This window comes from Loxodonta africana, chromosome 22, assembly GCF_030014295.1.
Source record: "Loxodonta africana isolate mLoxAfr1 chromosome 22, mLoxAfr1.hap2, whole genome shotgun sequence".
NCBI classification, from domain to species: domain Eukaryota; kingdom Metazoa; phylum Chordata; class Mammalia; order Proboscidea; family Elephantidae; genus Loxodonta; species Loxodonta africana.
The window spans coordinates 32971995-32997078 of record NC_087363.1 but is presented as its reverse complement, the minus strand read 5'-3'; the positions used below and the strand labels follow the sequence as shown (position 1 = coordinate 32997078).

The 25084-nt window shown below is 42.4% G+C and overlaps 1 protein-coding gene across 1 annotated transcript in view; it reads left to right on the top strand.

Annotated features, from left to right (window-relative positions):
• TXNRD3 (thioredoxin reductase 3) overlaps positions 1-8254 on the top strand; it is an 87736-nt gene extending 79482 nt beyond the window's left edge. The window contains exons 15-16 of the mRNA XM_023547847.2: positions 836-970; positions 1193-8254. Of these exons, the coding sequence (XP_023403615.1) occupies positions 836-970; positions 1193-1255 (198 nt within the window). The 3' untranslated portion in view covers positions 1256-8254. The remainder of the gene's footprint in view (positions 1-835; positions 971-1192) is intronic.
• Positions 8255-25084: the final 16830 nt, after the last annotated feature.

The window sequence follows — 25084 nt, the reverse complement described above, 5'->3', positions numbered from 1 at the left end:
CTGCATTTTCATCCACAGCCCACCAGGGTGGCCTGTGACTACCCTTGAGAAACACTGCCTTTGGGGCTGTCCTTTGAGTGCCACCAGCTAATGTGCAGGAGGTGGGCTGCTTTGAGCCACTGTTCTTTCTCCAGAATGTGAGTAGATAAAAATTTCTCCTGGACTTTATCCTCTGCTGCCCTTTTTTGTTCTTTGTCTCTATCTATCGCATGTTTTCACTATTGAGAATCAAAAGAAGGAATATAATCTGATGAAAAAACAGTTGACAAGTGGACAGCCTAAATGAAACCTTACCTTGGAAAGTGATAGCAAATGGAGCTTCCTGTCTCTGTGGGTCTGCTCCTCCTGTGGACGACAAAGCTGTGCCGGTGCACCTCTGCATTCCCCATTTGCAGTCGTGGGTACAAGCCCAGCAGAGACCACTCCTGTTAGAAACAAGGCTGCCAGCTTCCCTGGCCAGTAATCACATTCCCAGTAAAACCTGCTGTTTTAGAATTATTCCAGTGTTGGACTTCAATTAAGATTTGTTATGTTGTTGTTTAGCGCTACTTCAGCATAATTTAGACATTTACATCATACTAATGAGCTCCTTCGTGCAGTCAGTAAATTGCTTGTTCTAGTAAATTTGAGTGCAAATTAACTCTGGATGTGCATTTACTGGCTCATTTAACAGATTCTTACAGTGGCTCATGGTAGTGTTCTCCGCGTAGTTCAGCACTAGAGTTCTTTTTCTGTAGTAGATGCTGTAAATTTTAACTGTGAACACAGAGTACTTAGATTCTTATTCAGACCATAGACCTATGAGGATTCTCTTTGTTTTGTTCCTGTATTAAAGGATCGGGTGATAGGATTACATATTCTTGGACCAAATGCTGGTGAAGTTACCCAAGGATTTGCAGCTGCAATGAAATGTGGTCTCACAAAACAGCTGCTCGATGGCACCATTGGAATTCACCCTACGTGTGGGGAGGTATGGAAAGAGGAATTTTTTGTTGTTATTGGCTTCTATTGGTGTAGTTTAAAAAACTATCGTAAAGCACTTTGCCAGTAATTGTATTAGTAATTGCTTTGTTTGGATTTATATATATATATATATTTTTTTTTTTTAATGCAATGCAATATTCAGAATGTTTTTCTTTAAACAATACTGACGTCTAAATACATGTTTATTTTGTTTTCTCCTTTTGAACAGGTATTCACAACTTTGGAAATCACAAAGTCATCGGGACTAGATATCACTCAGAAAGGCTGCTGAGCTTAGATCCTGCTGCTTTTTAGTTTTCCTTGTCGTGTTCATGTTTCCTTCAGAGATTTAAAACCACTCTCAGGAAAAATCAATCTCTGTTTCTCACCCCTGCTATGTTGGGGCAGGGCCAAGAATATAGACAAGGAAGACAGGAAGGCAGCAGGATACCTGCCTCAGCACCCTTGACTGACTTGGAGAAGCAGCTTCACTGCTTTCTTGATGTCTTAGCTCGGAACCCCATTGTGAGGAGAGCTAAGACTGACTCTCTTGCAAGTCAGAATACTTTTTTTTTTTTTTAAGAATGGAGCTTCCTTTTTTTTTTTTTTTTTTAACCACACAATGAATTGAACCTGATTTTTCTGGTTGCTAGTGTTTTTATCTCCTTGCTTTGTTGTTTCTATGAAAATATTTTTTCTGTTATGAAGCTGATTGTAATGTCTCATTCTTGTAGTGGGTGGACGTAGAATTCACATGTGGTATCTGGCGAGTGTGGCTGTCATCTGTGGAAATGCACTGGATTGGCTGACTGCAGAGGACTAGGTGGTATTAGTAGAAAGTTACATACATGGTTTAGATTTTAGTCAGCAGTTTTCTCTCTTAAGTACATTTTAACTCACTGTCAAAAGCCTGACTCATGCTTTACCCTCTTACGCATTTCCTGATGATGACAACTTTAAAGTCATTCTTCTCTTATTACTAGTCTGTGGACTGAGCAAAGTGTCTCATGTAGGAGAAGAACGCTTGAATTTCTTTTTTCATGTTGGTCTTAAAAGTAATATTAAAAAAAAGGTATTAAATACCATATTATGTGAAATCTAATTTAAAACTTCAAAATTATTCAAATTCAATAAGTTATTAAATTCATTGTATTTAATGAAGTCAATTTCAGTAAATGAACAGGTGATACTATGTGGTTTCTTTGAGTTTACAAAACATCTCAAAAGCGCGTGGAGAGGTAAGCGTTTTCAAGGTCCTTTTGGAGGGACTTCTTCTTGAGCCTGCTCAAGGCTCTTATTAAGCAGCTCCTTGTTCTCATGAATGACACCTTAGTCATTTAGCCCCAGGGTTGGGTACTTTTATGGTCAGAGTTTCCAGGCATAAATTTTGAAAGAAAATTTTTAAACCAGTGAACAGTTTTTAAACCAACGAACATCTAATCTTCAACAATTATCGTGCCATTTGTAGGCAAGTATTTTGGTGCTGTCCCTGGAAGCAGGAGGTAGACCAGGAGCGGGATGAGGATGGGAACCCAAAGATAATGAACACAAAGATCATTTATTGAGTTTCTTTTTTATTGTAGAGAGAAAACTAGGAATGTAACTGTCTAAAAAGTAAGCCATGGTGTAGTGGTTGCTATAACTGAGGTAGAAACACTGCAGTGGAAAACCCGAAAATGTTAATTAATTTCCATTGGATGTCGGGTGGGATGGAGTAATTGAACAGTTTAGCTGTTTTTGAGCTGAGTTGTACGGGATGGATGGGATTTTAAAAAATGGAAGCAGTATGGAGAGAGCCTGAATGAAACTCTCAAGTGATTCAGTTAAAATACTAAATTAAAATCTTTTAAAACATTTTTTTCCTTAATGTATTGCTGAGTGCCTCCCCCCACACAACCAGGATTTTCCAGAACCATAAAATAACATGAAACCAGGAACCCTAGAACTTCGAGTTCCTGTTTTGCACTGGGCATAGAAGAAAAACATAACACCCGGGTCTACCCAAGTTGTTGTTTCTAATAGGAAACCTCCCGGTAAAGCTGGAACCCCAGTGGACTATACCCTCAGTGGAAGAGTGAATGAAAAACAAACTCTCTGTCACAGGAAGGGACAGCAAAGGGACTTGCCTGTCCTTGTTGCTGGCACGGTAGCAAGAAAGAACCCACCCAAAGAATTTGTGACCACCATCCAGGTTAGGGAGCCTTGGTGGCACAGTGGTTGGGTGTTCCGCTGCTAATTAGAAAGCTGGCAGTTCGAATCTACCAGCCACTCCTTGGAAACCGCATGAAGCAGTTCTGCTCCATCCTATATGTTCACTATGAGTTGAAGTGGACTTGATGGCAATTTTTTTTTTTTTTTGGATCCTGGTTACAGGAGCCTTGTTGGCACAGTGGTTACGTATTCGGCTACTAACTGAAAGGTTGGTGGTTTGAACCCACCACCCCACTCTGTGGAAGAAAGATGTGACAGTCTGCTTCTTTAAAGCCTTAGAAACCCTGTGGAACAGTTTTACTCAGTCCTGTATGGTCACTATAAGTTGGAATGGACTTGATGGCAGTGGGTTTGTTTTTTGGATCCTGGTTGCCCTGATGGTGCAGTGGTTAAGTGTTTGGCTGCTAACCAAAAGGTTGGCAGTTTGAACCTACCAGCTGCTCTGTGGAAGAAAGAAGTAGCAGTCTGCTTTTGTAAAGATTACAGCCTTGGAGACCCTATGGGACAGTTCTATTCTGTCTTATGGGATTGCTATGAGTTGGAATCAACTCAATGGCAACAGATTTGATTTTGGGGGTTTTGTATCCAGGTTATAGACCATCAGAAAGGCTAATTGTCTTGTCTTTGCAAGGAAGGGAGAAGGCTTAGATAGAAACCTATATGTAAGTTCCCACATCTGTAATTGACTGCCTCTTAATCTTTTTTTTTCCCCCATTCCTCTCCATTTCTTTCTCCCCTTCCTTTTTTCTCTTCTGGGGGTAGTGGTGAGAGATTCATTTTACCTGGAAGATGAAACTTGTATGCATCGCATAATGTCTAGATGCATACAAATCTATAAGGAAAAATTGACATCCTCCATATAGGGAGATTTTTACTATCCCTGGTGGCATAGTGGTTAAGTGCTATGGCTGCTAACCAAAAGGTTGGCAGTTCGAATCCGCCAGGCGCTCCTTGGAAACTCTATGGGGCAGTTCTACTCTGCCCTATAGGGTCACTATGAGTCGGAATCGACTCGACAGCACTGGGTCTGTCTGAGTATCAGTAATTTATTAGATCAAACAGACAAAAAAAAAAAAAATCAGTAAAGATAAAGATTTGAATAGCAAAATTACTGAGTTTGGTTTAATGAACATACTTTATGTACCCAACATGAAAACATACTTATTTCAAATATGCATGGAATATTTATGAAATCTGCCATGTGTTGAGCCATAATAGTGAGGCTCAACAAATTTCAGAAGACTAGTATTATAAAACCAAACTTGTTGCCATCAAGTTGATTCTGACTCATAGTGGTATTATAAAGGGCTGGGGGAAAAGCATTTCAGCTGTGGGACCAACACTAGGAACTCAAAGACCTTAAAATTGATACAGTATGAAGGAAAAGTGGAGTTATGAGGGTTGTGTGAGGTGAGAGTTTATTGGGAATAAAGCCTGAAAGGTAAGTTAGAGTCAGTTCCCAAGAAGAAGGAAACTATGAAACAATCCTAGGTGTTGAAGAATTATAGACTTGGGAAAGCCTGAACCCAAATCTTACTAGATTTGTGACAAAATGAATTGTTTAAACTTTGCTATTCATTTAGTAGATGTGGACAGTATTACCTATTGATCAGACTTAAAAGAATTGAGTAATGTCTGTTACATTCCCAAAATATCATAGCATATTGGAGTAGAGTCTCTTGGCTTCCATGAGAATGAGTAGGGACCCTATTAAGAAAACCTCTGATAGACACACAACAGTATAGCGAAAGATAGGCAGACAGGATTGTTGGCAAATCAGTGCTTTGGCAGACTTTCACTGTGGTAGGCAACCTGTAAGTTAGCCCCAATTTGGTTCCCCAACTTTTGGTTGTTAAACATCCACATCATATCAAAGTTGGTTTGTATGACTGGTAGCATATAGCAGAAGCAGTCACTGTCAAGATTAGGTTTAAAAAGGACAACGGCTTAAGTTTTGGCCACTGTCTCCTGTACTGTCTCACTTGGATCACTTTGCTCTGGGAGAAAGCTGCCATGTTATGAGGATACTTTGGCAGCCCATGGAGAGACCCATGTGGTAAGGAACTGAAGCCTCCAGTTAACAATCACCAAGAAACTGAGGTCTGCCAACAACCATGTGAGTGAGCTTGGAAATGGATACTCCCCTCAGTCAAGCCTTCAGAGAAGGCTACATCTCCAGCCAGCAGCTTGACTGCAACCTCTTGAAAGACATTGGGCTAGAACCACTCAGATTCTTGACCCTTGGAAACTGTAAGATAATAAATGTTTGTTGTTTTAAGCTATTAAGTTTTTGAGTAATTTGTTACACAGCAATGGATAACTAATGTATTTACGAAGGAAAATTAAAATTCATACAAATCAGATGATAACCAAAATGTCCAAGGAGACAGGGGAGTCTTTATTCTTAGGACAGACAAACCTCAGGTAGATTTAGGAGTTCAACAAAAAGGGATTGGAGCTCAGACTTAGAGCTGAACTTACTTCATCATTGCTGATAAGGAAATCCTAAACAGGAAAGCTCAAGGGGCTTCAGTTGAGTATGCTCTGAATAACTGATCCAGGGCTGTGACTGTGAAGAGTTCCTGCTAAATTTCCTTGACTGTCAAAGCTCACACGGAAGACTACTAGGGAAACCTGTTCATCATATGAAGCTGGGTTTATTAACCTTAGTAATGGAGAATATTACCTTGACAGCCCCAGTAACATCTCAAAAGGTATTTAGTGAAGGTGAGTTACAAGGTTTTGGAGGCTGGGGTTAGTCATAGGGTAGCTATAGGGCAGAGGTTAGTAAATGAGTTTTGGCAGTGATTGGTAAGTATGTGTTAAGTAGTCTAGTTGCTGGAACAGTTTGACACTGGTGTTTAGAATTTAGAATATATGAGACCATACTAAGCTCTTGATGTAGTCTTCTTTTGGGACATTTGGGTCTGAATGTGCTGACGATTGAACGGTTTGAGCTTAGATCATTTGCTGTATGTCATGGTTTAGTACACTTTGCTGTCTTGGAGTTACAGTAGTTTTTCAAGTTGTGGTTTTATTTTGCAATGGACAATCATCTAATCCTAAGCAGGGAGTGACAAGGAGATCAGTTGGGGTTTGTTGCAAGAGATCATCAAATATTTATTAATATTTCTGCTTTCAGCCATGTAGGGACTGGACTTAACCTTCCTTCTTAAACGAACTGGAAAAAATATTAAAACATTTGCACTTAAATACGGAACAACATACAGCTCAGGACTGTGGTCCCTAAGAGAACAAATAAGGTAAGCCCTATGTCGCCCCAATTTTCTGCATGGAAGTAATTTTCAGACTCCACATACAAGGAGAGAGAACCCAAACAGAACCCGATGACTTTACTGATTGAGATAGATACTGGAGTTCAGAGAGGTTGAGGCAGGTGAAAGTTACGGAGGAGACACAGATAGGAGCTGTGCAGAAAAAGAGCTCCAGAAATCTGCGAAAGCATCCCTTGAGTCTTTGCTCAGTACTAAGCCACACATCTTTAGAGTGAAATTTTAGAAGGTCAGACAAGAAACGACAGGTAGTTTTAAGTTGAACATTTTCAGAAGGCAAGAAAAAGCAGAGTCCTCAGTGATCCCACCAGGCATGTAGTGGAGACTCCGTAAGGAGCCATGCCATAGTAGTAGGTTTGAACTATCCCTGGAGTGAAGGCTACTCTAGACCACAAAGTTTCATGGGCCCAACCTGATCCAGAAGTAACTGCATGCGGAACAAAGCACAGCACTCTTAAGACAACAAAGCACTCAATAATAACCACAAAATCGAACAGCCAATCAAAAATGGTTAGACACACCAAGAAGCAAGAAACAGGAAAATGTGACTCATAACCAGAAGAAAAATCAGTGAATAGAAACAGACCAAGAAATGACAAAGATGATAAAACTAACATAGAAGGATGTAAAAACTGCTATTGAAACTATATACACATATTTAAAAGAAAATGAACATAAAGGAAAGATTAAAAACCAAATAGAACTTGTACAGTTGAAAAATACAATACCAGTTTTAGAGGAAGGGGTCCCCACAACCATAAACTAGCTTGGTGATTTGCTGGAAGGACTCACATGACTCAAAGTTATAGTCATTGCTAGAATTTATCACAGCAAAGAGTAAAGAGCAGGAATAGCAAAAAACAGAAGATACATAAGTGAAGGCTAGAGAGGTCACACACAGGTTTCCAAGTCCCACATGTCTCTGCAAGGGTTCTTGCCATCTGTGAACTACATGTGGTATAGCTCCAGCTGAGGAATCCCACTCAAGTCTTGGAGTTCAGAGTTCTTAAAGGGCACTGTTTTAATTGGGGAAAAGATAGTCTTTTTAACAAATGGTGCCGGCATAACTGGATACCCATTTGCAGAAAAATGAAACAGGACTCATACCTCACACCATGCACAAAAACTAACTCCAAGTGGATCAAAGACCTAAACATAAAGACTAAAACGATAAAGATCATGGAAGAAAAAACAGGGACAATGTTAGGAGCCCTAATACAAGGCATAAACAGAATACAAAACATTACAAAAAATGACGAAGAGAAACCAGATAACTGGGAGCTCCTAAAAATCAAACACCTATGCTCATCTAAAGACTTCACCAAAAGACTAAAAAGACCACCTACAGATTGGGAAAGAATTTTCAGCTATGACATCTCCGACCAGCGCCTAATCTCTAAAATCTATGTGATTCTGTTAAAACTCCACCACAAAAAGACAAACAACCCAATCAAGAAGTGAGCAAAGGATATGAACATGCACTTCACTAAAGAAGATATTCAGGCAGGTAACAGATACATGAGAAAATGCTCTCGAGCATTAGCCATTAGAGAAATGCAAATTAAAACTACGATGAGATTCCATCTCACTCCAACAAGGCTGGCATTAATCCAAAAAACAAAATAATAAATGTTGGAGAGGCTGCGGAGAGACTGGAACTCTTATACACTGCTGGTGGGAATGTAAAATGGTACAATCACTTTGGAAATCTGTCTGGCGTTTTCTTAAAAAGTTAGAAATAGAACTACCATACAACCCAGAAATCCCACTCCTCGGAATATACCCTAGAGAAATAAGAGCCTTTACACGAACAGATATATGCACACCCATGTTTATTGCAGCTCTGTTTACAATAGCAAAAAGCTGGAAGCAACCAAGGTATTCATCAACGGATGAATGGTTAAATAAATTGTGGTATATTCACACAATGGAATACTACGCATCGATAAAGAACAGTGACGAATCTGGGAAACATTTCATAACATGGAGGAACCTGGAAGGCATTATGCTGAGTGAAATTAGAGGCAAAAGGACAAATATTGTATAAGACCACTATTATAAGATCTTGAGAAATAGTATAAACTGAGAAGAACACATACTTTTGTGGTTATGAGGTGGGGAGGGAGGGAGGGTGGGAGAGGGTTATTTACTGATTAGTTAGTAGATAAGAACTACTTTAGGTGAAGGGAAGGACAATACTCAATACACGGAAGGTCAGCTCAACTGGACTGGACCAAAAACAAAGAAGTTTCCGGGATAAACTGAATGCTTCAAAGGTCAGCGGAGCAAGGGTGGGGGTTTGGGGCTATGGCTTAAGGGGACTTCTAAGTCAATTGGCAAAATAATTCTATTATGAAAACATTCTGCATCCCACTTTGAAATGTGGTGTCTGGGGTCTTAAATGCTAACAAGCGGCCACCTAAGATGTATCAATTGGTCTCAACCCACCTGGATCAAAGGAGAATGAAGAACACCAAGGTCACACGATAACTATGAGCCCAAGAGACAGAAAGGGCCACATGAACCAGAGACTTACATCATCCTGAGACCAGAAGAACTAGATGGTGCCCAGCCACAATCAATGACTGCCCTGATAGGGAGCACAACAGAGAACCCCTGAGGGAGCAGGAGAACAGTGGGATGCAGACCCCAAATTCTCATAAAAAGACCAGACTTAATGGTCTGACTGAGACTAGAGGAATCCTGGTGGTCATGGTCCCCAAACCTTCTGTTGGCCCGGAACAGGAACCATTCCTGAAGACAACTCATCAGACATGGAAGGGACTGGACAACAGGTTGGAGAGAGATGCTGTTGAAGAGTGAGCTACTTGTAACAGGTGGACACTTCAGACTGTGTTGGCATGTCCTGTCTGGAGGGGAGATGGGAGGGTAGAGAGGGTTAGAAACTGGCAAAATTGTCACGAAAGGAGAGACTGGAAGGAGGGAGCGGGCTGACTGATTAGGGGGAGAGTAAGTGGGAGTATGGAATAAGGTGTATGTAAGCTTATATTTGACAGACTGACTTGATTTGTAAACGTTCACTTAAAGCTCAATAAAAATTATTTTTAAAAAAAAAGGGCACTGTTTACAGTTACATGAGTAGCCATGGTGCAGACCTCAAACCAAGCACCAAGATTTGCATCGTGTTTCTTCATGTTTACTTTAAACAGTAATACTCTGGTTCATCTTGACCCACTGCTTCAGGTGTATATAACTTTAACCAGCAGTTATGTGAATAGTTCTCAGAGCCTGGCCAAGGATCATAGCCATGGCTACAAACATAAACAAGAACTAAGTAAAACAGACCTATTGTATTGACTCTTTCCTTGCAAGACCTGATATTTCATTGGATAGGATTGACAGCAGCTTCGACACTGTAGAAGACATTGAAATAGAAGCTACCCAATGTGAAGCACAGAGAGAAAAGAGACTGGAAAATAATGAAAAAGAACACAGACTCAGTGAACTCTGGGACAATATGAAATGGTTTAACACACATAATTGGAGTCTCAGAAAGGGAAAAAGGGAGAGGGACAGAACAATACTTGGAGAAATAATGGGAAAGAATTTTACAAATTTGATCAAAACTATAAAGCCACAGATCCAAGAAGGTCAGTGTACCCCCACACAGAGTAAATGCAAAGAAAACCACATCAAGACACACCATAATCGAATTGCTGAAAACCAGTGGTAAAGAGAAAAAAAAAACAGTCAAAGAAAAAGACACGTAATAGAGGGAGCAAGTTAAGGATGACAGCAAACATTCAGAAAATGTAGCCATAAGACGATGGAATGACATCTTTAAAATACTGAAAACTAAAATACTACTCAACCTAGAGTTCTATTCCTATCAAAAATTTCTTTTAAAAATGAAGGCAAAATAAGGACTTTTTTGGGCAAAGGCTGAGAGATTTCATTGCAAGTAGACCTGTATTTTAAGGAATATTAAAGGAAATCCTTCAAGCAAAGAGAAAAGGATACCAGGTGAAAACTTGGATGTACATAAAGGAATGGGGAACACAGGAAATGGTAAATATGTGTGTAAACATAAAAGACTCACTCCTCTTAAAATTTCTTCAAAGGAAAATTGATCATTTAAGGAAAAAAAGGGATTGTGGAATTATAAATAATATACAACAATAGTAAAAAGGATGTTGTCATGTGCCGACAAGTTTGTTCCGACTCATAGCACCCCTAAAAAAGAATAAAAAAAAAAGGAAGGTGGAAATAGAAGTATAGTATGGAAGATTCTTAAGTGGTTAAGTGCTCTGTAAACTTTCACCTAAAGCACAATAAAAATTTTTTTTTTTTTTAGTCTCAGGCATGGTAAGGCGGCAGCCAGATGACAGAGGTATGGCACTGGATGGATGCTAGGACTGACTCAGGAGAGCTGTGCACCCATAATGAGGGCCTTCGTTTCTCTGGTGTCCCTCTCGGACCTGTTGCCCTCCTCGGGTTGCGCACAGCTACTTGCTGCCTCTGTCTTCAGCAAGCCACTTTGTCTCACTTCTCCGTTGCTGTGAAGATGCAGTGTAGGGACTGCCAGCCTCTTTGTCATGCCTGTGATATGCACGTCCCTGCGTCTGTGCTTAAAGGAGGGTGGGCGTGGGTGGACCTGACCCAGTTCCTCATTGGATAGAACAGTGGGCTAAAACAGCTCTCTTTCCTGCTCGGTAATCATAGGATGGGACGACTATAAGGTATTCATTAAAGAAAAATGTGTAAATACAAAAATGTAAACAAATACAATTCCTTCATTGGCTCACCCCTCACATACAAAACGTGTTCCACATTTTACTGTATTACCTTTTTATTTTTTAAAGCATCGGTTTAAACATATTCCAATGGCATTACCTGTGTGTACCCCCCTCTGGAGGGATTGCCACTCCTACTTCTTATGAGGTCTGTAGCAGGAACAGCCTAAAAAATACGACCCTGTTCCAGGCAGGGAGGAAGATTTAGAACTGGGGTCACGGGCCCAGGGAGTTCTGGGGGCCAAGGGAGTTCTGGGGGCCAAGCTGAACCAGTAAATACCTTACCAGGGCTCTGTGGGTCCGGTATGGGCAGTGAGGGTCAGGCAGGTTTCTCTGCCAGGAGTTCCAGCAGTCATGGCTATGCTAGGAAAGCCAGGCTGCAGCCCAAGAGGACAGAGCTGAGAGGAGCAGAGGCCTAAAACTGAGAAACGTCCTGCAGTGGAATGTCCCTAAGGCCCTTGTGTCACTCACTGCTTGCCCTCTGCAATTCAGAGCTAACTCTTCCATGAATTCTAAGAACTATCCCAGCTTCCTCCTGATACCTTTTTCTATGTAAGTCATTTCAAATTGGGGTTCTGTCACTTGCATGCAAAAATAACCCAGCGAATACACATAAGCTACACACAGTTTTGTGTGCTGTTCCCTTTCACTGAAGATTATAACTCGACATCTTTTTTGAATAATGCTTTTGCTATATTTAGGTATTTTTCCTTAAGAGAAATTCTCAGAAGTGGTAAAAATGTATGAAAAAATTTCCAGCCTATGCCTGATTGTTTTCCAGAAAGGTTGTATCAATTTAGTTTATCCTACATACGATGAATGAGATTTTGGATGTACCCTTACATCCTTGTCAGCATCAGATATTAAAAAAAGAAAGTTTTGCTGGTAGGTAATAAATTGTTTCTTATTTAAATTGCATTATTTTGATTTCTAGAAGGTTAAGACATTTTTCCTTCGTGTTACAAGTGAATAAAATACAGTTCAGCTTAGCTCATGGCAAGGGCAGTATATTAGCTCACAAGGCTGAAAAGTCAAGGACTAGATGTCTGGGCATATCTAGGTCCAGAGGTTCAGGTATCACCAAGACTGTCACCATTTGTCCCTCTGCTTCACTTTGTACCTAGGCTCAGGAATAGTATCCTCCTTGTTTCTAGGGAAGATGGTCACAGCCAGCGCTGCTACCATTGACCTTGCAGGCAGATTCCAGAGTAGGAGACAGGCTCTCCCTGGGGTGGGTCTCATGGAAGACAGCAGAGTAAGCTGCCGGGCCTGCAAAATGCACCGTGGCCAAGGGGCGGGGCATCCCAGTGGACAGGCCCAGTTGGTGGGGTAGGGAGGCAGTCAGCCCATGCCCTCGCCAGGTGGGAAGGGGCTGCCTCAGAAAGAGAGCTTTTCTTCAGAAAGAGGGAAGGGGTGTTGGACTAACGAAAACACGTGAGTATCAATTGTATTTCCTCTTTTGTGAAATTGCTCTTTCTTCATTGCTTATTTTTTCATTGCAGTCTTAGAAGTTCAAAAATATTAATATGTATAAGCCCTTTAAAATACTAAAGATACTAATCTTTTTAATGTAATTTTGTTAAATATATTTCTCCTGGCGTTCTCTCTCTTCTCCCCCCCTTCTTCCCCTCCTCATTATTATTATTTTGCCTTTTTATTCCCATAAAATGGGATTTCATCTGTGACGTGGGAGGTAAGGTAATTCCTTCATTCACTGATTAATTCAAGAAGTCTTCATTGACTGTGTATGTCCCTATCACTTCATATTCATGAAGGAGACCTGGTGCTCACCGAAAGCAACTGTGCGGGGGCTGTGGAGAAGACTGTGGGCATCTGTGGGTCAGAAATAAGCGTATTTAGCACATGGGCAGTATTGAAAACCAGGATAGGTTTGCAATTGCTACAGAAGTGTCTGCACTGAGAGACCGAGGGACCAGGATGGGGTGCAGGAAGACCACCACTTCCGAGAGTTGGGAAAAAGGGCTGACGAGGGAGCGTGGTGGCTACTGGACTGAACACTTTCTATTCCTAATAGTGGGGAAATAGTTCTTGTCAGCAGTCTTCACCTGAATTCCTGAAGAAAGAGAACCATTTTTGGTGGGAGAAATACCCTGACAAGTGCTTGGGGTGAAAGGTAAGACCTTTGGGGTGCAAGCATGACCATAATAGTTCCATACAGGAGAAAAAGAGGAGTGAATTCAACGAGTATCAGACAGGAGGTGTGGAGATGGGGGACAGGGAGTGCTCTGAGATGTGGCCCTACCCTACCATGAAGTTCCCTACTCTTAGTGTGCTCAAGGGACTGGGCTGGTTGGTGGAGATTGGTGAAGGGGATTGGATGGAGTCCCAGGAGAACACACAGTTGCAGCTGTATAGAGGCAAAAACGAACAACAAAAAATGAGGAAGTGAGTTGCGGTGAACTCCTGAAATCCTGAGAAGAGCTCCAGGCTTGCAATACTGGGAGTCAAGCCAAGTTTACTGGGTCTGTAGAGGGCGGGAAGCTCCACTTGGTGCCTCTCTTGCACATCCTTCATTCTACTGAATCCACATGGAGAAATCTGGAGGAGCACAGAGATGCAAGCAGGGAGTGGTCATAATCCATTTTAGCTTTCCTGGGACAGTGCTGTTTTTTCAAAGGATTATTACGTGGTCTTGGTAATAAGTGTTCCTGGTAATACGGACAATGGGTTAAATTACGGGACATGGATGAAACTCATCCAGTAGCAATGGAAAATGTGGAGATAGGAGAAAAGTCTGGAAAGAAAATATAAAACATAAGAAGGAATGTATGCAGTGATTTAGACCCATGCTTTCTTGCCCTTTGCCTGCCTGGGCGTTAGCTCTCAAGCTTGACTTCTTTCTGCACATACTACCCAAGCGCTTCTGTCATTCTTGAAAGTTTCTGGCTGTGGTTCAAGTCCTATGATAAACGAGTTCCAAAGCCCTTTAGAAAGTCTGTGCTTCAAAATACCTTGCCCGCCCCCTCCCCAGACAATGTGAGCCTGTCCAGAAAATCCAGGGCTGAACAGGGAGATACTGCTAATGTCCTGGTTGCTGTGGCAACCACTCAAAGAGCAGAGACTAGGTTGCTGTGTGAAAGTGGGCTTCTGTGGAGCCTCGGAGAGTTAAGCCTCAGCAAGCACTCTTGATCCAAACAGATTCTCCACTGAGTTACTCCTTTCACCCTGGGAGCTCTGACAGTTCAGATATTACTGTGCTTTCCACTGACAAAAAGGGCCGTAAGTACTTTCAGGGCAATGGTTCTGGTACCTTTATTCTGCAGAGATGTCCTTGTAGAATTGCTTTACCTACCCTACCACGTGGCCTCAGTGGCCTCATCTATGTATAAGGTATACCCAAAAAATATAGCATGTGCCAAATGGCCACAGCTTTTCTCCCTTTGTGGTTCGGTTGTCAGCTCACTATTTAAATTGTTTGGCTATTTGAGAGATGGCAAATTGGGAGTGAAGAGTCACCATGTCCTGAGTCTTTTTAAAAGATTGCTTAGTATCCCAAAGATGTTCTCACCTTTGAAGGGGTTTGTTTTGTATGCCAAAAACCAAAATGGATTTGGCTCTCATACCTCGACTGGTCCCACTTCTAGCCTTGTGCTCTTTCTCTTCCTCTTCCCTCATCTCAAATGGCCTCCCTCCTCTTTCTGCCCATAAATCCTGGCCCCCTGAATGCCTGACTCTTGGCCCTGATGTCCTCAGTGCAGCACGTGCTGACTGTGTTTTTAGCTGCATTTGATGGGAATGATGCAGTAGCTCCAGGACTTGCCAAGTTGAGTTAAGCACAAGCCTCCAGCAACTTGGTTGCTAGAATGAGCACCTTTTCAAAGTATTCCCAGTAATATCTGGGTGTCCCCAAAGCAGGGCTTCACACATACCTACAAACCAGCCTGGCTGCTGTAATACCACTTGGTGCCTGCTCCTTTCTCCCCAGTGCTCTGTCTCCCAGGTGGTCCACATCCCTGTCCACAAAAGTACATGCAGAAATCTCACGACTGCCATAAATTTCTAGTTTACGGGTCCCTCCTTCCCATCTTGGCCACCAGGGCCTACATCAGCACTGCTTAGCCTGGATCTTACAAAGTGTGTGGAACAGTTCTGTCACTCCTGGCCATCACTTCTACCACCATCATTTTCTGTCTCTCCTTGTTTAAACACAAGAACATAAATGCTATTAAAGGACCTGAGGGGATGCTGGCCCCATTGGACCTCTTCTGTCTGCTCAGCCTACGTAATCACTCCTGGGCCTCCTGTACAACCAAAACTCTTCTCCACGTTAGAAAACAAAAGTTCTGATGCTGATCGTAGGGGATGTAATGCCTTCCCTAGTGGTGTCTGAATTCTTTCATTCAATCATTTCAGTCATTTTTTCATTCTTTGATTCCCCCATTCAGCAAATATTTGTAAACATTTTAAAATCGAGGCATAACTTACCTACAATAAAAATGCACAGGTATTAAGTATTCAGTTTGATAAATTGTGGCAACTGTATACACCCAGTTCACTGATTTCTTCTGCTATGCCCAGTATGCTGTTAACCGCATTAAATGAATTCTTAGGCTCTTTTTTTAAAATTTTTATTGTGCTTTAAGTGAAAGTTTACAAATCAAGTCAGTCTCATACAAAAATATATATACACCTAGTTACTCTCCCCCTAATGAGACAGCACACTCCTCTCCACTGTCTATTTTCGTGTCCATTCGGCCAGCCTCTGACCCCCTCTGCCCTCTCATCTCCCTTCCAGACAGGAGTTGGCCACATAGTCTAATGTGTCTACTTGATCCAAGAGGCTCACTCCTCACCAGTATCATTTTCTGTCCCATAGACCAGTCCAATCCCTGTCTGAAGAGTTGGTTTTGGGAGTGGTTCCTGTCTTGGGCTAACAGAAGGTCTGGGGACCATGACCTTAGGCTCTCTTTTATATGTTCATCCCTCTGCTGAAATTCTCCATCTGTTCACACATCCACCTTTTCCATTAGATCACTTAACATATTTATCATAGCTTTAAGGCTCCTGTATGATATTTCCAACACCTGGGCCATCTGTGCGTTTGCTTTTATCAACTTTAACTCTTGTTGAGGGATTACATTTTCTTCTTTGCATGTCTACTAAATTTGTATGCAAGACATGATGTATGAAAGGACAGTGGAGACTGAAGTAAATAATATTTACTTCCAGGAAAGGGCGGGTATACCCCTTTATCTCTTAGTATAGGTGGCTGAGTCAATCTGAATGAAGTCAAGCTGGGCAGGGTATCCTAGTTAGATTCATCCTCCACTGGCTTCACATATTTTGAGTGTGAACAGGGCTTGCCCTTCAGGAGGGCTGAGGATCTGAACCATGATGAGCTCCCTGATTTACAGCCTGGCTTTCAGTTTTTGGGGTTGCTGAGGTATTCTCTTTACTCTCCAGCCCTGCCTCTGCTTTTCTATGCCCTGAGAGATCTTTTCCCACCTGCTGTCCTCTTCAACTTCATGGGGCAGCACAGTGTATTTGGTGAAGGCCTGGAGTGCCCTGGAGGGTCTCTCTCATCTCCTGCCAACCCCAACCTTTGGCGTAATATCCCTGTGCTTTGGCGAAGACCCATGTTGGGGGTGCAGACTCACCCTGTGAATCTCAGAATTCTCATCCATCACAAAATCCACATGTGGCCGTTAAAAGTCTGAGAGCTCCTCTTTATCCTTATCCATGGTGAGTTTCTCCACCTCTCACCACTTCTTCTGAATGAAAGCAGGTTTGGTCTCTCCTAGGAAGGGCTTGTCATTTTCTGGAATTTATTTAACTTAGTTTTCTTTCCATTCTTAGCTCTTGGTTGGGTTAAAAATGAAACAAACTATGATTTTATAGCTTAAGGGTAGCAGTGATGGTTTCTTGTCTTCCTCACATTCAACAAATATTTGCCAGAAATATCCTGTTTAACATAAGTGCTCCTTACAGAGCACTAGATTTGAAACCAGAATCTCAGTCCTTTGATTTGTTAGCTGTGTGTCCATGGCAATTCATGTCTCTTCTCTGAGTTCCAGAATACCCTTCTGTGGAATGAAGGTATACGAATAGCTAACAAGTGTTGAGCATTGGGCTTCAAGCTGTCCTCTCAAAGTCTACTCTGTCAGTGGATGGGGAGCATTCTAGGTGACCTGGCCAGTGTCCCTCCGCTAGCTTACCAGGTAGAGGAGCATAGAACCTGCAATGGCTTATCATGGTAAAAATGAAAGTGGATTGCACTAGTCAATGTATTTTATGGTGAGATAATAGGAAAATTTCTATTAAAATCAACAGCAGTAATAAAAATAGCTAGTATTTATTGATCTCTGTGCCAGACACTTGACACATTTTGTTTCAAACCTTCGCCTCAACTCTATGAGGCGGGTACTATTATTTTCATCCCCGTTATGCACGCAAGGAAACAGAGACTCAGGTATTTAAAACTTGCTCAAAGTTCAGAGTGAGTCAGTGGTGGAACTGGGACTTGAAACCAGGCAGTGTATCTTCTGAACACATACTGTCAGCCCTTAATCAAGGACTCTCCCCACCTAAGCTGTAGTCCCTGGTTTGAGGAAGAGCGGAAGATGCCACCATCAGAAAGAGTAGGGAAGGATGGAGAGAAGGAGGGGTTCAGTGTGATCTAATTTGGGGATTCTGCTGGTCATGGAGCCCAAGTCAACAGGACTACCAAGGGAGGGTAAGGGACCACCCACTTTCCCTTGATTAATGTGGACTGAGTGCACAAAGGGGTGGGGCCAGTGGTGGGTAGAGCCTGCAGTCAGGTGGCCAGCCCTAGGGAGCAGAGGCCAGGCTGTGGTAAAGGGGATGGAGCTCTCCACAAGCACATTCCAACACTTTTTTAAAGGTCGTATGTTAGCAGTGGGTTGGGTTGGGTTGTTATGTTAGCTTGACTGTTGCTAAGATGAGAAGACTTTCTCAACTTCACTCTTGTCTCTGTTAATTCCTCAACCATCTTGCAAGGCAGTGAAGTTTATTCCCCACTTCATTTGAGGGCACAGGTTTGGGAAGATTAAGGGCTTCCCCAAGGTCACACAGCACGTAGTGGCAGATTCGGGGCAGGCTTCCCACCTTCCAGGTACCACCTCTCTGGAGCTTGCCCACTCAGGAGCAGCCTGGCTTGAGCCAAGTTTTGTCACTTGCTGACAGGCAGCAGGACAAGGCCTCTGACCAAAACCAGGCAGGGAAGGCTGCTCCCAGGGAAAGCCGGGTTTCGCTGAGGGCCAAAGGAGGAGGGACCCGGGAGCACAGGTTGAGGATGTGGGTGTGTTTTGCTGCCCACTGTGGATGGGTGAATCCTGGTGCACAGCAGGAGGTTGGGGAGATGGGAGAAGTGGAGGTGGCATGGGGGCAAGGCAGTGCATTATGGGAGATAGCATGTGGGAGGGGGACTGATGGGGAGACTGGCACGTTGGGGATTGACTTCTGAAAACAAGGCAAAGGGGAGACTGGTACTTTGGGATTTGACTTCTGGAAACAAGGCAACAGAGCCCAGGGCTGCAGCGTGGCCAGTGGGCCTACAGCTGTCTCTGCGACCACAAGGCCTGGAGAAGTGCTTCTCAGTGGGGGACAGGAGCACTTAACTGTTTCATCATCAGGTCTCCTTTGTCAGCAATTACACCTGTTAAAAAATAATCAAAGTCAGAGGCAAAAGGACAAATATTGTATAAGACCACTATTATAAGATCTTGAGAAATAGAAAAAACTGAGAACACATACTTTTGTGGTTACGAAGGGGGGAGGGAGGGAGAGGGTTTTTTATTGATCAATCAGTAGATAAGAACTGCTTTGGGTGAAGGGAAAGACAACACTCAATACAAGGAAGGTCAGCCCAATTGGACTGGACTAAAAGCAAAGAGGTTTCCGGGATAAAATGAATGCTTCAAAGGTCAGCGGAGCAGGGGCGGGGATCTGGGGAACATGGTTTGAGGGGACTTCTAAGTCAAAGGGCAAAATCTATTATGAAAACATTCTGCATCCCACTTTGAAATGTGGCGTCTGGGGTCCTAAATGCTAACAAGCGGCCATCTAAGATACATCAATTGGTCTCAACCCACCTGGATCAAAGGAAAATGAAGAACACCAAGGTCACACGACAACTAAGAACCCAAGAGACAGAAAGGGCCACATGAACCAGAGACCTACATCATCCTGAGACCAGAAGAACTAGTTGGTGCCTGGCCACAATCGATGACTGCCCTGACAGGGAGCACAACAGAGAACTCCTGAGGGAGCAGGAGATCAGTGGGATGCAGACCCCAAATTCTCATAAAAAGACCATACTTAATGGTCTGACTGCGACTAGAGGAATCCCGGCGGAAATGCTCCCCAGACCTTCTGTTGGCACAGGACCGGAACCATCCCAGAAGACAACTCATCAGACATGAAAGGGACTGGTCAGCGGGGGGAGAGAGATGCTGATGAAGAGTGAGCTAATTAAATCAGGTGGACACTGGAGAGTGTGTTGGCAACTCTTGTCTGAAGGGGGGATGGGAAGATAGGGAAGATGGCAAAATTGGCACAAAACGAGAGACTGAAAGGGCTGACTCAGGGGGAGAGCAAGTGGGAGAAGGGAGTAAGATGTATGTAAACTTACATGTGACAGACTGATTGGATTTGTAAATGTTCACTTGAAGCTTAATAAAAGTTAATTAAAAAAATAATAATCAAAACTCAAAAAAATTTAAACACAAAGTTTATTCTGAGCAGTTTTGCTATACGCATATAGGGAGAACATTCTGATTCTCAAAAAAAAAAAGTAAATCACTCCACATAGGCTAGCTACAATGAAGCTTATAAAGAGGAGAAGAATAGAAGCTCAACCATTGGCTAATCTTAACATGATTGATTTTACCCACCCTCCCCCACCAAGGGACATTTGGCAATGTCTGAAGACCTGTTGAATGCTGCTAGTGACATCCAGTGGGTTGAGGCCAGGGGTGCTGCTAAACATTCAACGAAGCCCCTACCACAAAGAAGGATGCAGCCTCCAATATCCATTGTGCTGAGGCAGAGACCCAGGCTCCTCCTCCACTCCCCAGCTCTTCAGTCCTCTTCTCTGCACTTTCTTCTCCTGGACCATCCCATCTGTGCCCACAGCTTCCAACACTCTCCTGGATATACCTCCAGTCCCTAGCTGAACCAAGAGCTCCAGGTCTCCTTGGTCTCTCCCTGCCCCCTCACTCAGCACTCAACACCTCAGATTCTGTATGTCTAAGACCAACTTGTAGTCCTACCCAAATCTGGCTCTCTACAATGACCCCCATCTCAGCAAACGACACCCCCATGCGGCCCTAAACTGGGGATCCTTGACATTTCCTCTGTCTCCCTCTCTGTGTCCTGGATTGACATAGCGGCTGCAACAATGGGCTCCAACATAGGAACGATCATAAAGATGATCTCAGGAATAGGCAATGTTTTGTTCTGTTATACATAAGGTCGCTATGCCTTGGAGCTGACTCAACAGCACCTAACAACAACAACCTCTCCGTGTCCAGCCCTCTCAATCTCCACTTCGTAAATTCTCTTGAACCCTCCTGTTTCTCCCTATCTTGACACTGACACCCATACTCAATTTGTCAGTCCCCTCCAGTCTGCCCTTTAAAAAAAAAAAAAAATTGGGGCATGCACAAATCTGATTGAGGTACTCTCCTGCTTAAAATCTTTTAAAGATGACCACTGCTCCTGGAACAGGTAAGAATAGCAAACACTCACATAGCACTTCCTGTGTGCAAGCACTGATCCAAGAACTTGACATCTTAATTGAATCCTCCCACAACTATTACCATTCTTATTTCAATGATGAGGAAACAGGTACAGAGAGGGTAAGTTTGTTCAGGCAGCCAGTGCAGATCAGACTGGAAAATAGCCTCACTCCTGTAGGGTTACTATGAGTCTGAACCAATTACCACAGCAACCTCAGTCAGCAATTGTGTGCTGTCAAGTTGATTCCGACTCATGACCCCGGGTGAAAGAGTAGAACTGGCCCATAGAGTTTCCTTGCCTGTAACCTTTATGGAAGCAGGTCGCCAGGTCTTTGTCCCACAGAGCAGCTGGGTGAGTTCAAACTGCCAACGTTTTGGTTAGTAGCCAAGTACTTAACTGTTGCACCACAATGGCTCCTTTGTCATCAAGAACACCTGTTAAAAATAATCAAAACTCAAAGAAATTGAAACAGTTTATTCTGAGCAGTTATTCTGTATGCGTACAGGGAGAATAGTTCTGATTCTGAAAAAGTCCACCTAACTTAGCTTAATTTGATGACACACAACCTTTGCCTCTTAGGCAGATTACAAGGAGGAATAACTTATCCTAATACAGGTGAAGGCAGTAAGCAGTAAACCAAGGAAACAAGACCATTAAAACTGAGCAAACTGGAAAGATTTTAATCTATTTCATAGCTTTGCAGACTCGGTATTATCAGCCAAGCAAATAAAATTTACTTGTAAGTTTTGTCCTTTAGTATGCTCTTTTATATTCTGGAACGAACTGACATTTTAGTTCTGGTCTCAGAGGGTCTGCGAGGTCAGAACTAATTTCACAATGTTATTAAGACGTTACTGTTACTATCTATAAATGATTTAATACATGAGCATTTTAATTAAATGTTTCTGAGTTTTAATTTCTGATATGATTAACGTCGATAGTTACTCCTCCCATTCCAGTGTACTCAAAAACTCTTGACCATCCTCAATAAATTTGAAGAGTGCAAAGGCATTTAGAGACAAAACAAAATACAGGTAGTCCCCAACTTAAGATGGGGTTCCATTCTGACAAAATATGTCATAAGTGGGTTCTGACCTAAGTCGAACACCTCGTTTCAAATTAACAACTGATGCTTCTTATAGTATGAAACACTGAATAAGATCACGATATAGGCTTGGTCTAAAATGAAGTGGGCGTCAGTGTCTAACAAGGAAGTCGGAATTTTAAGGGCTGTCGGGCACATGCACGGTTCAGTGGTCATATGTCGTTAGAGTTGAACATTGCCCAGCTTTCAATCTGTTACGACTCCCGACACCAACACCAGCTTCACTGTAGGCCAGCCTGTAGCCCGCTATATGGCAGTGTTTTGAACAGTAAATCATAAAATTGAACATCTGAGAATGATAACATCAGCAAGTTATGCACTGTAACACTGTGTAGTACATATCACTAAATGGTAAGGTGTACAAAAAAGGATGACTCGTAAGTGCCCACAGCTTCCAACACTCCCCCGGATATACATCCAGTCCCGAGCTGAACCAAGAGCTCCAGGTCTCCTTGGTCTCTCCCTGCCCCCTCAATCAGCACTCAACACCCCAGATTCTGTATGTCTAAGACCAACTCGTAGTCCTACCCCATAGAGTTTCTGAGGAGCATCTGGTGGATTCAAACTGCCAACATTTTGGTTAGCAGCTGTAGCTCTTAACCACTATGTCAACATGGTTTCCATTATGCAAATAGTGGCTTGAAAATCTGCCCAATAAGATTGAGCCAGTTGCCTATATAAGGAGCCAACCCCACAAAGATGATCAGAGGCAAGGAGAGAAGAAGCAGAGATAGAGGGCTGAGTGCCTTTGGGCAGAAGGCTTGCCAGTGGAGCTAAAAATGCTGTAATATGGGTCAAGAACTGTAACAATGAAGATAACTAGAGACGAGAAAGAGAGAGATTACAGTCAAGAAGATCCTGTGGAGTAATTCTACTCTGTAACACATAGGGTCACCATGAGCCGGGGGTTGACTTAATTGCAGCTGGTAACAACAACATTGGATAATACTTAGTAACAAGCAGAAATACTCATAATGTTAAGTAAAAAAGCCGTCATATACAGCATAATTGCTGCTCTAGTGAATGCATATTAAATAAATGCACCATGTTGATAATTATAATACCATCTACCGTTCATCGAGCAGTTGGTGGATCCAGGCCTTCCCTAGGTATTCCACCTGAGCTCCCTAGTTGAACCCTCCCGGCAACCTGTGCGGGAGGCTCTCTTATGACTGTAGTTTTTATAGAGGAAGTGCCTGGAATGTGAGGAGTTCAGGAACTTTCCCAAGGCCACACAGCCAGGCTGGGGTTAGAATGAAGCCCTTCTGATTCTGGGCCCTCCCTCCTCCTTGTCTGACTATGCTGCTGCTGGTTTGCTTAGGATGGGAGATTAAGAGATGTTTTATCTTTTAGTGTTCTTTGTTGTCCAAAAGTTGTACACTGAATGTGTGTTACTTTATATAGAGTTTAAATAATCTCGGTTTTTAGTTTCTCCTTCAATGTTGATATGCTACCACCTGGCATATTAATTGACTATGACCTGACCCTTCCCTCAGTCTTCCTCATATACCCTTAAACACAGCTAAATATGAATTTCCAGGGCATTGTTATAATCAAAACAGATCTTTTACTTTAGGTATGATTAAATTTATATCCAAGGTGATATTTTCAAACCAAACAAAAATTTTAACAGCTTTACTGAAGTATAATTTACATGTTATAACATTCACCCCTTTTAAGTGAACAATTTGTCCTCGAGTGATAACGCATACCCTGTTTAAAATGAAAGCAGAGATTTGTCAAGAATAAAGGCAGCTAGAGCCGGGGACACGTAGGATCTCACAAAGTGAAAATCAGGGCTCCAAAAAGCTTCATTTATGTGGGTAGTTATAGGGTTGAATCAGAAACTTAGCGTACAATATTCCCATTGGTACGTGAGCAGTTGGTAAAGTAAGAGGAGGGACATCTTGAACCAGGGATTTGGTTGGGATAGGTTAACAGTATATGTGAGTTAAGGGGATTGGGTACACTCACATAATTGTGGAAGTGTATGCTCGTAAGGGGATTGCAAGGTGGTCACAAGATAATTGATAGGGGGCCAGGGTATGCTGGTTCCACCCAGCCAGAGGCCCAAGGCCGTATGCATATGAATGGAAAGAAGTCAAGGTTACATTCTTCGGAATGCAGAAGCAAAAGTCACAAAAATGAAATCAGGCCTACACCTGAACCAGCAACCCTAGGCATGCCAGGCACCTCAGTTTTGGAACCCTTGTACATTCTCTCTTTCTGATCAAGAATTTCTGTGATCACTTCGTTGAACTCTAATAAAAAGGAGTACCTTTTTCTGCGTGGGCTTCAGGTAGTTGTTTTGGATAGCTGCTGGGTTAACAAGCCCTTAAGACCTCAGACACTAGGGATGAGAAAAGTAGCCTGGCACCATCTGATGTCTTCACAATTCTAAAATTTTAGCCTCTTGCCTCTTGTGGTCTAGTCATTAGAGTCTTTGTGGGGCTTGGCCACATTGGAGGAATAACCTGGCATCTAAGGGCTCTGTTTCAGAGGTAAGTGTGAATTAATTTGGAACAAAAACACTTTTGATGTACATTATTCTTTTCATAGTATTAAATTGGTGTTCTGAGTAATACATTATACATTTAAACATCTGATTAGTCTAATAACGATTATTGCAGCAAGAAGTATTAGTAAACCAGTAAATAATATGGATCAAATCGATGATCCAGCACCTTTAGGTAACCAGCTAAAGGAAGGGTGAATCAGACATGGGGGGTACATGATACCAGGTTGCCTTTTGGCACACCTGTTTAAGGTCTGGTTCTACTTCTCCTTAAGTGTTTATCCAAGTGCAACAGGAGGTATTAACAACTGCACATGTACCTCCTTGTTGGGCTAAAGGAAATCAAGGGAAATTCTATTGTCTAATACTAATTTAACAAGAGAATTTAAGGACTGTTGAGCATCTATGTTATCAGCAAGGTCATTAGTTATCTGCAACATTGTAGTGGATAAATTACATATAGATTTTTCAAGTTCAACAAGTAGAAAAAGGCCTCAGAGGAATGCCCATCCATCTCTGGGTT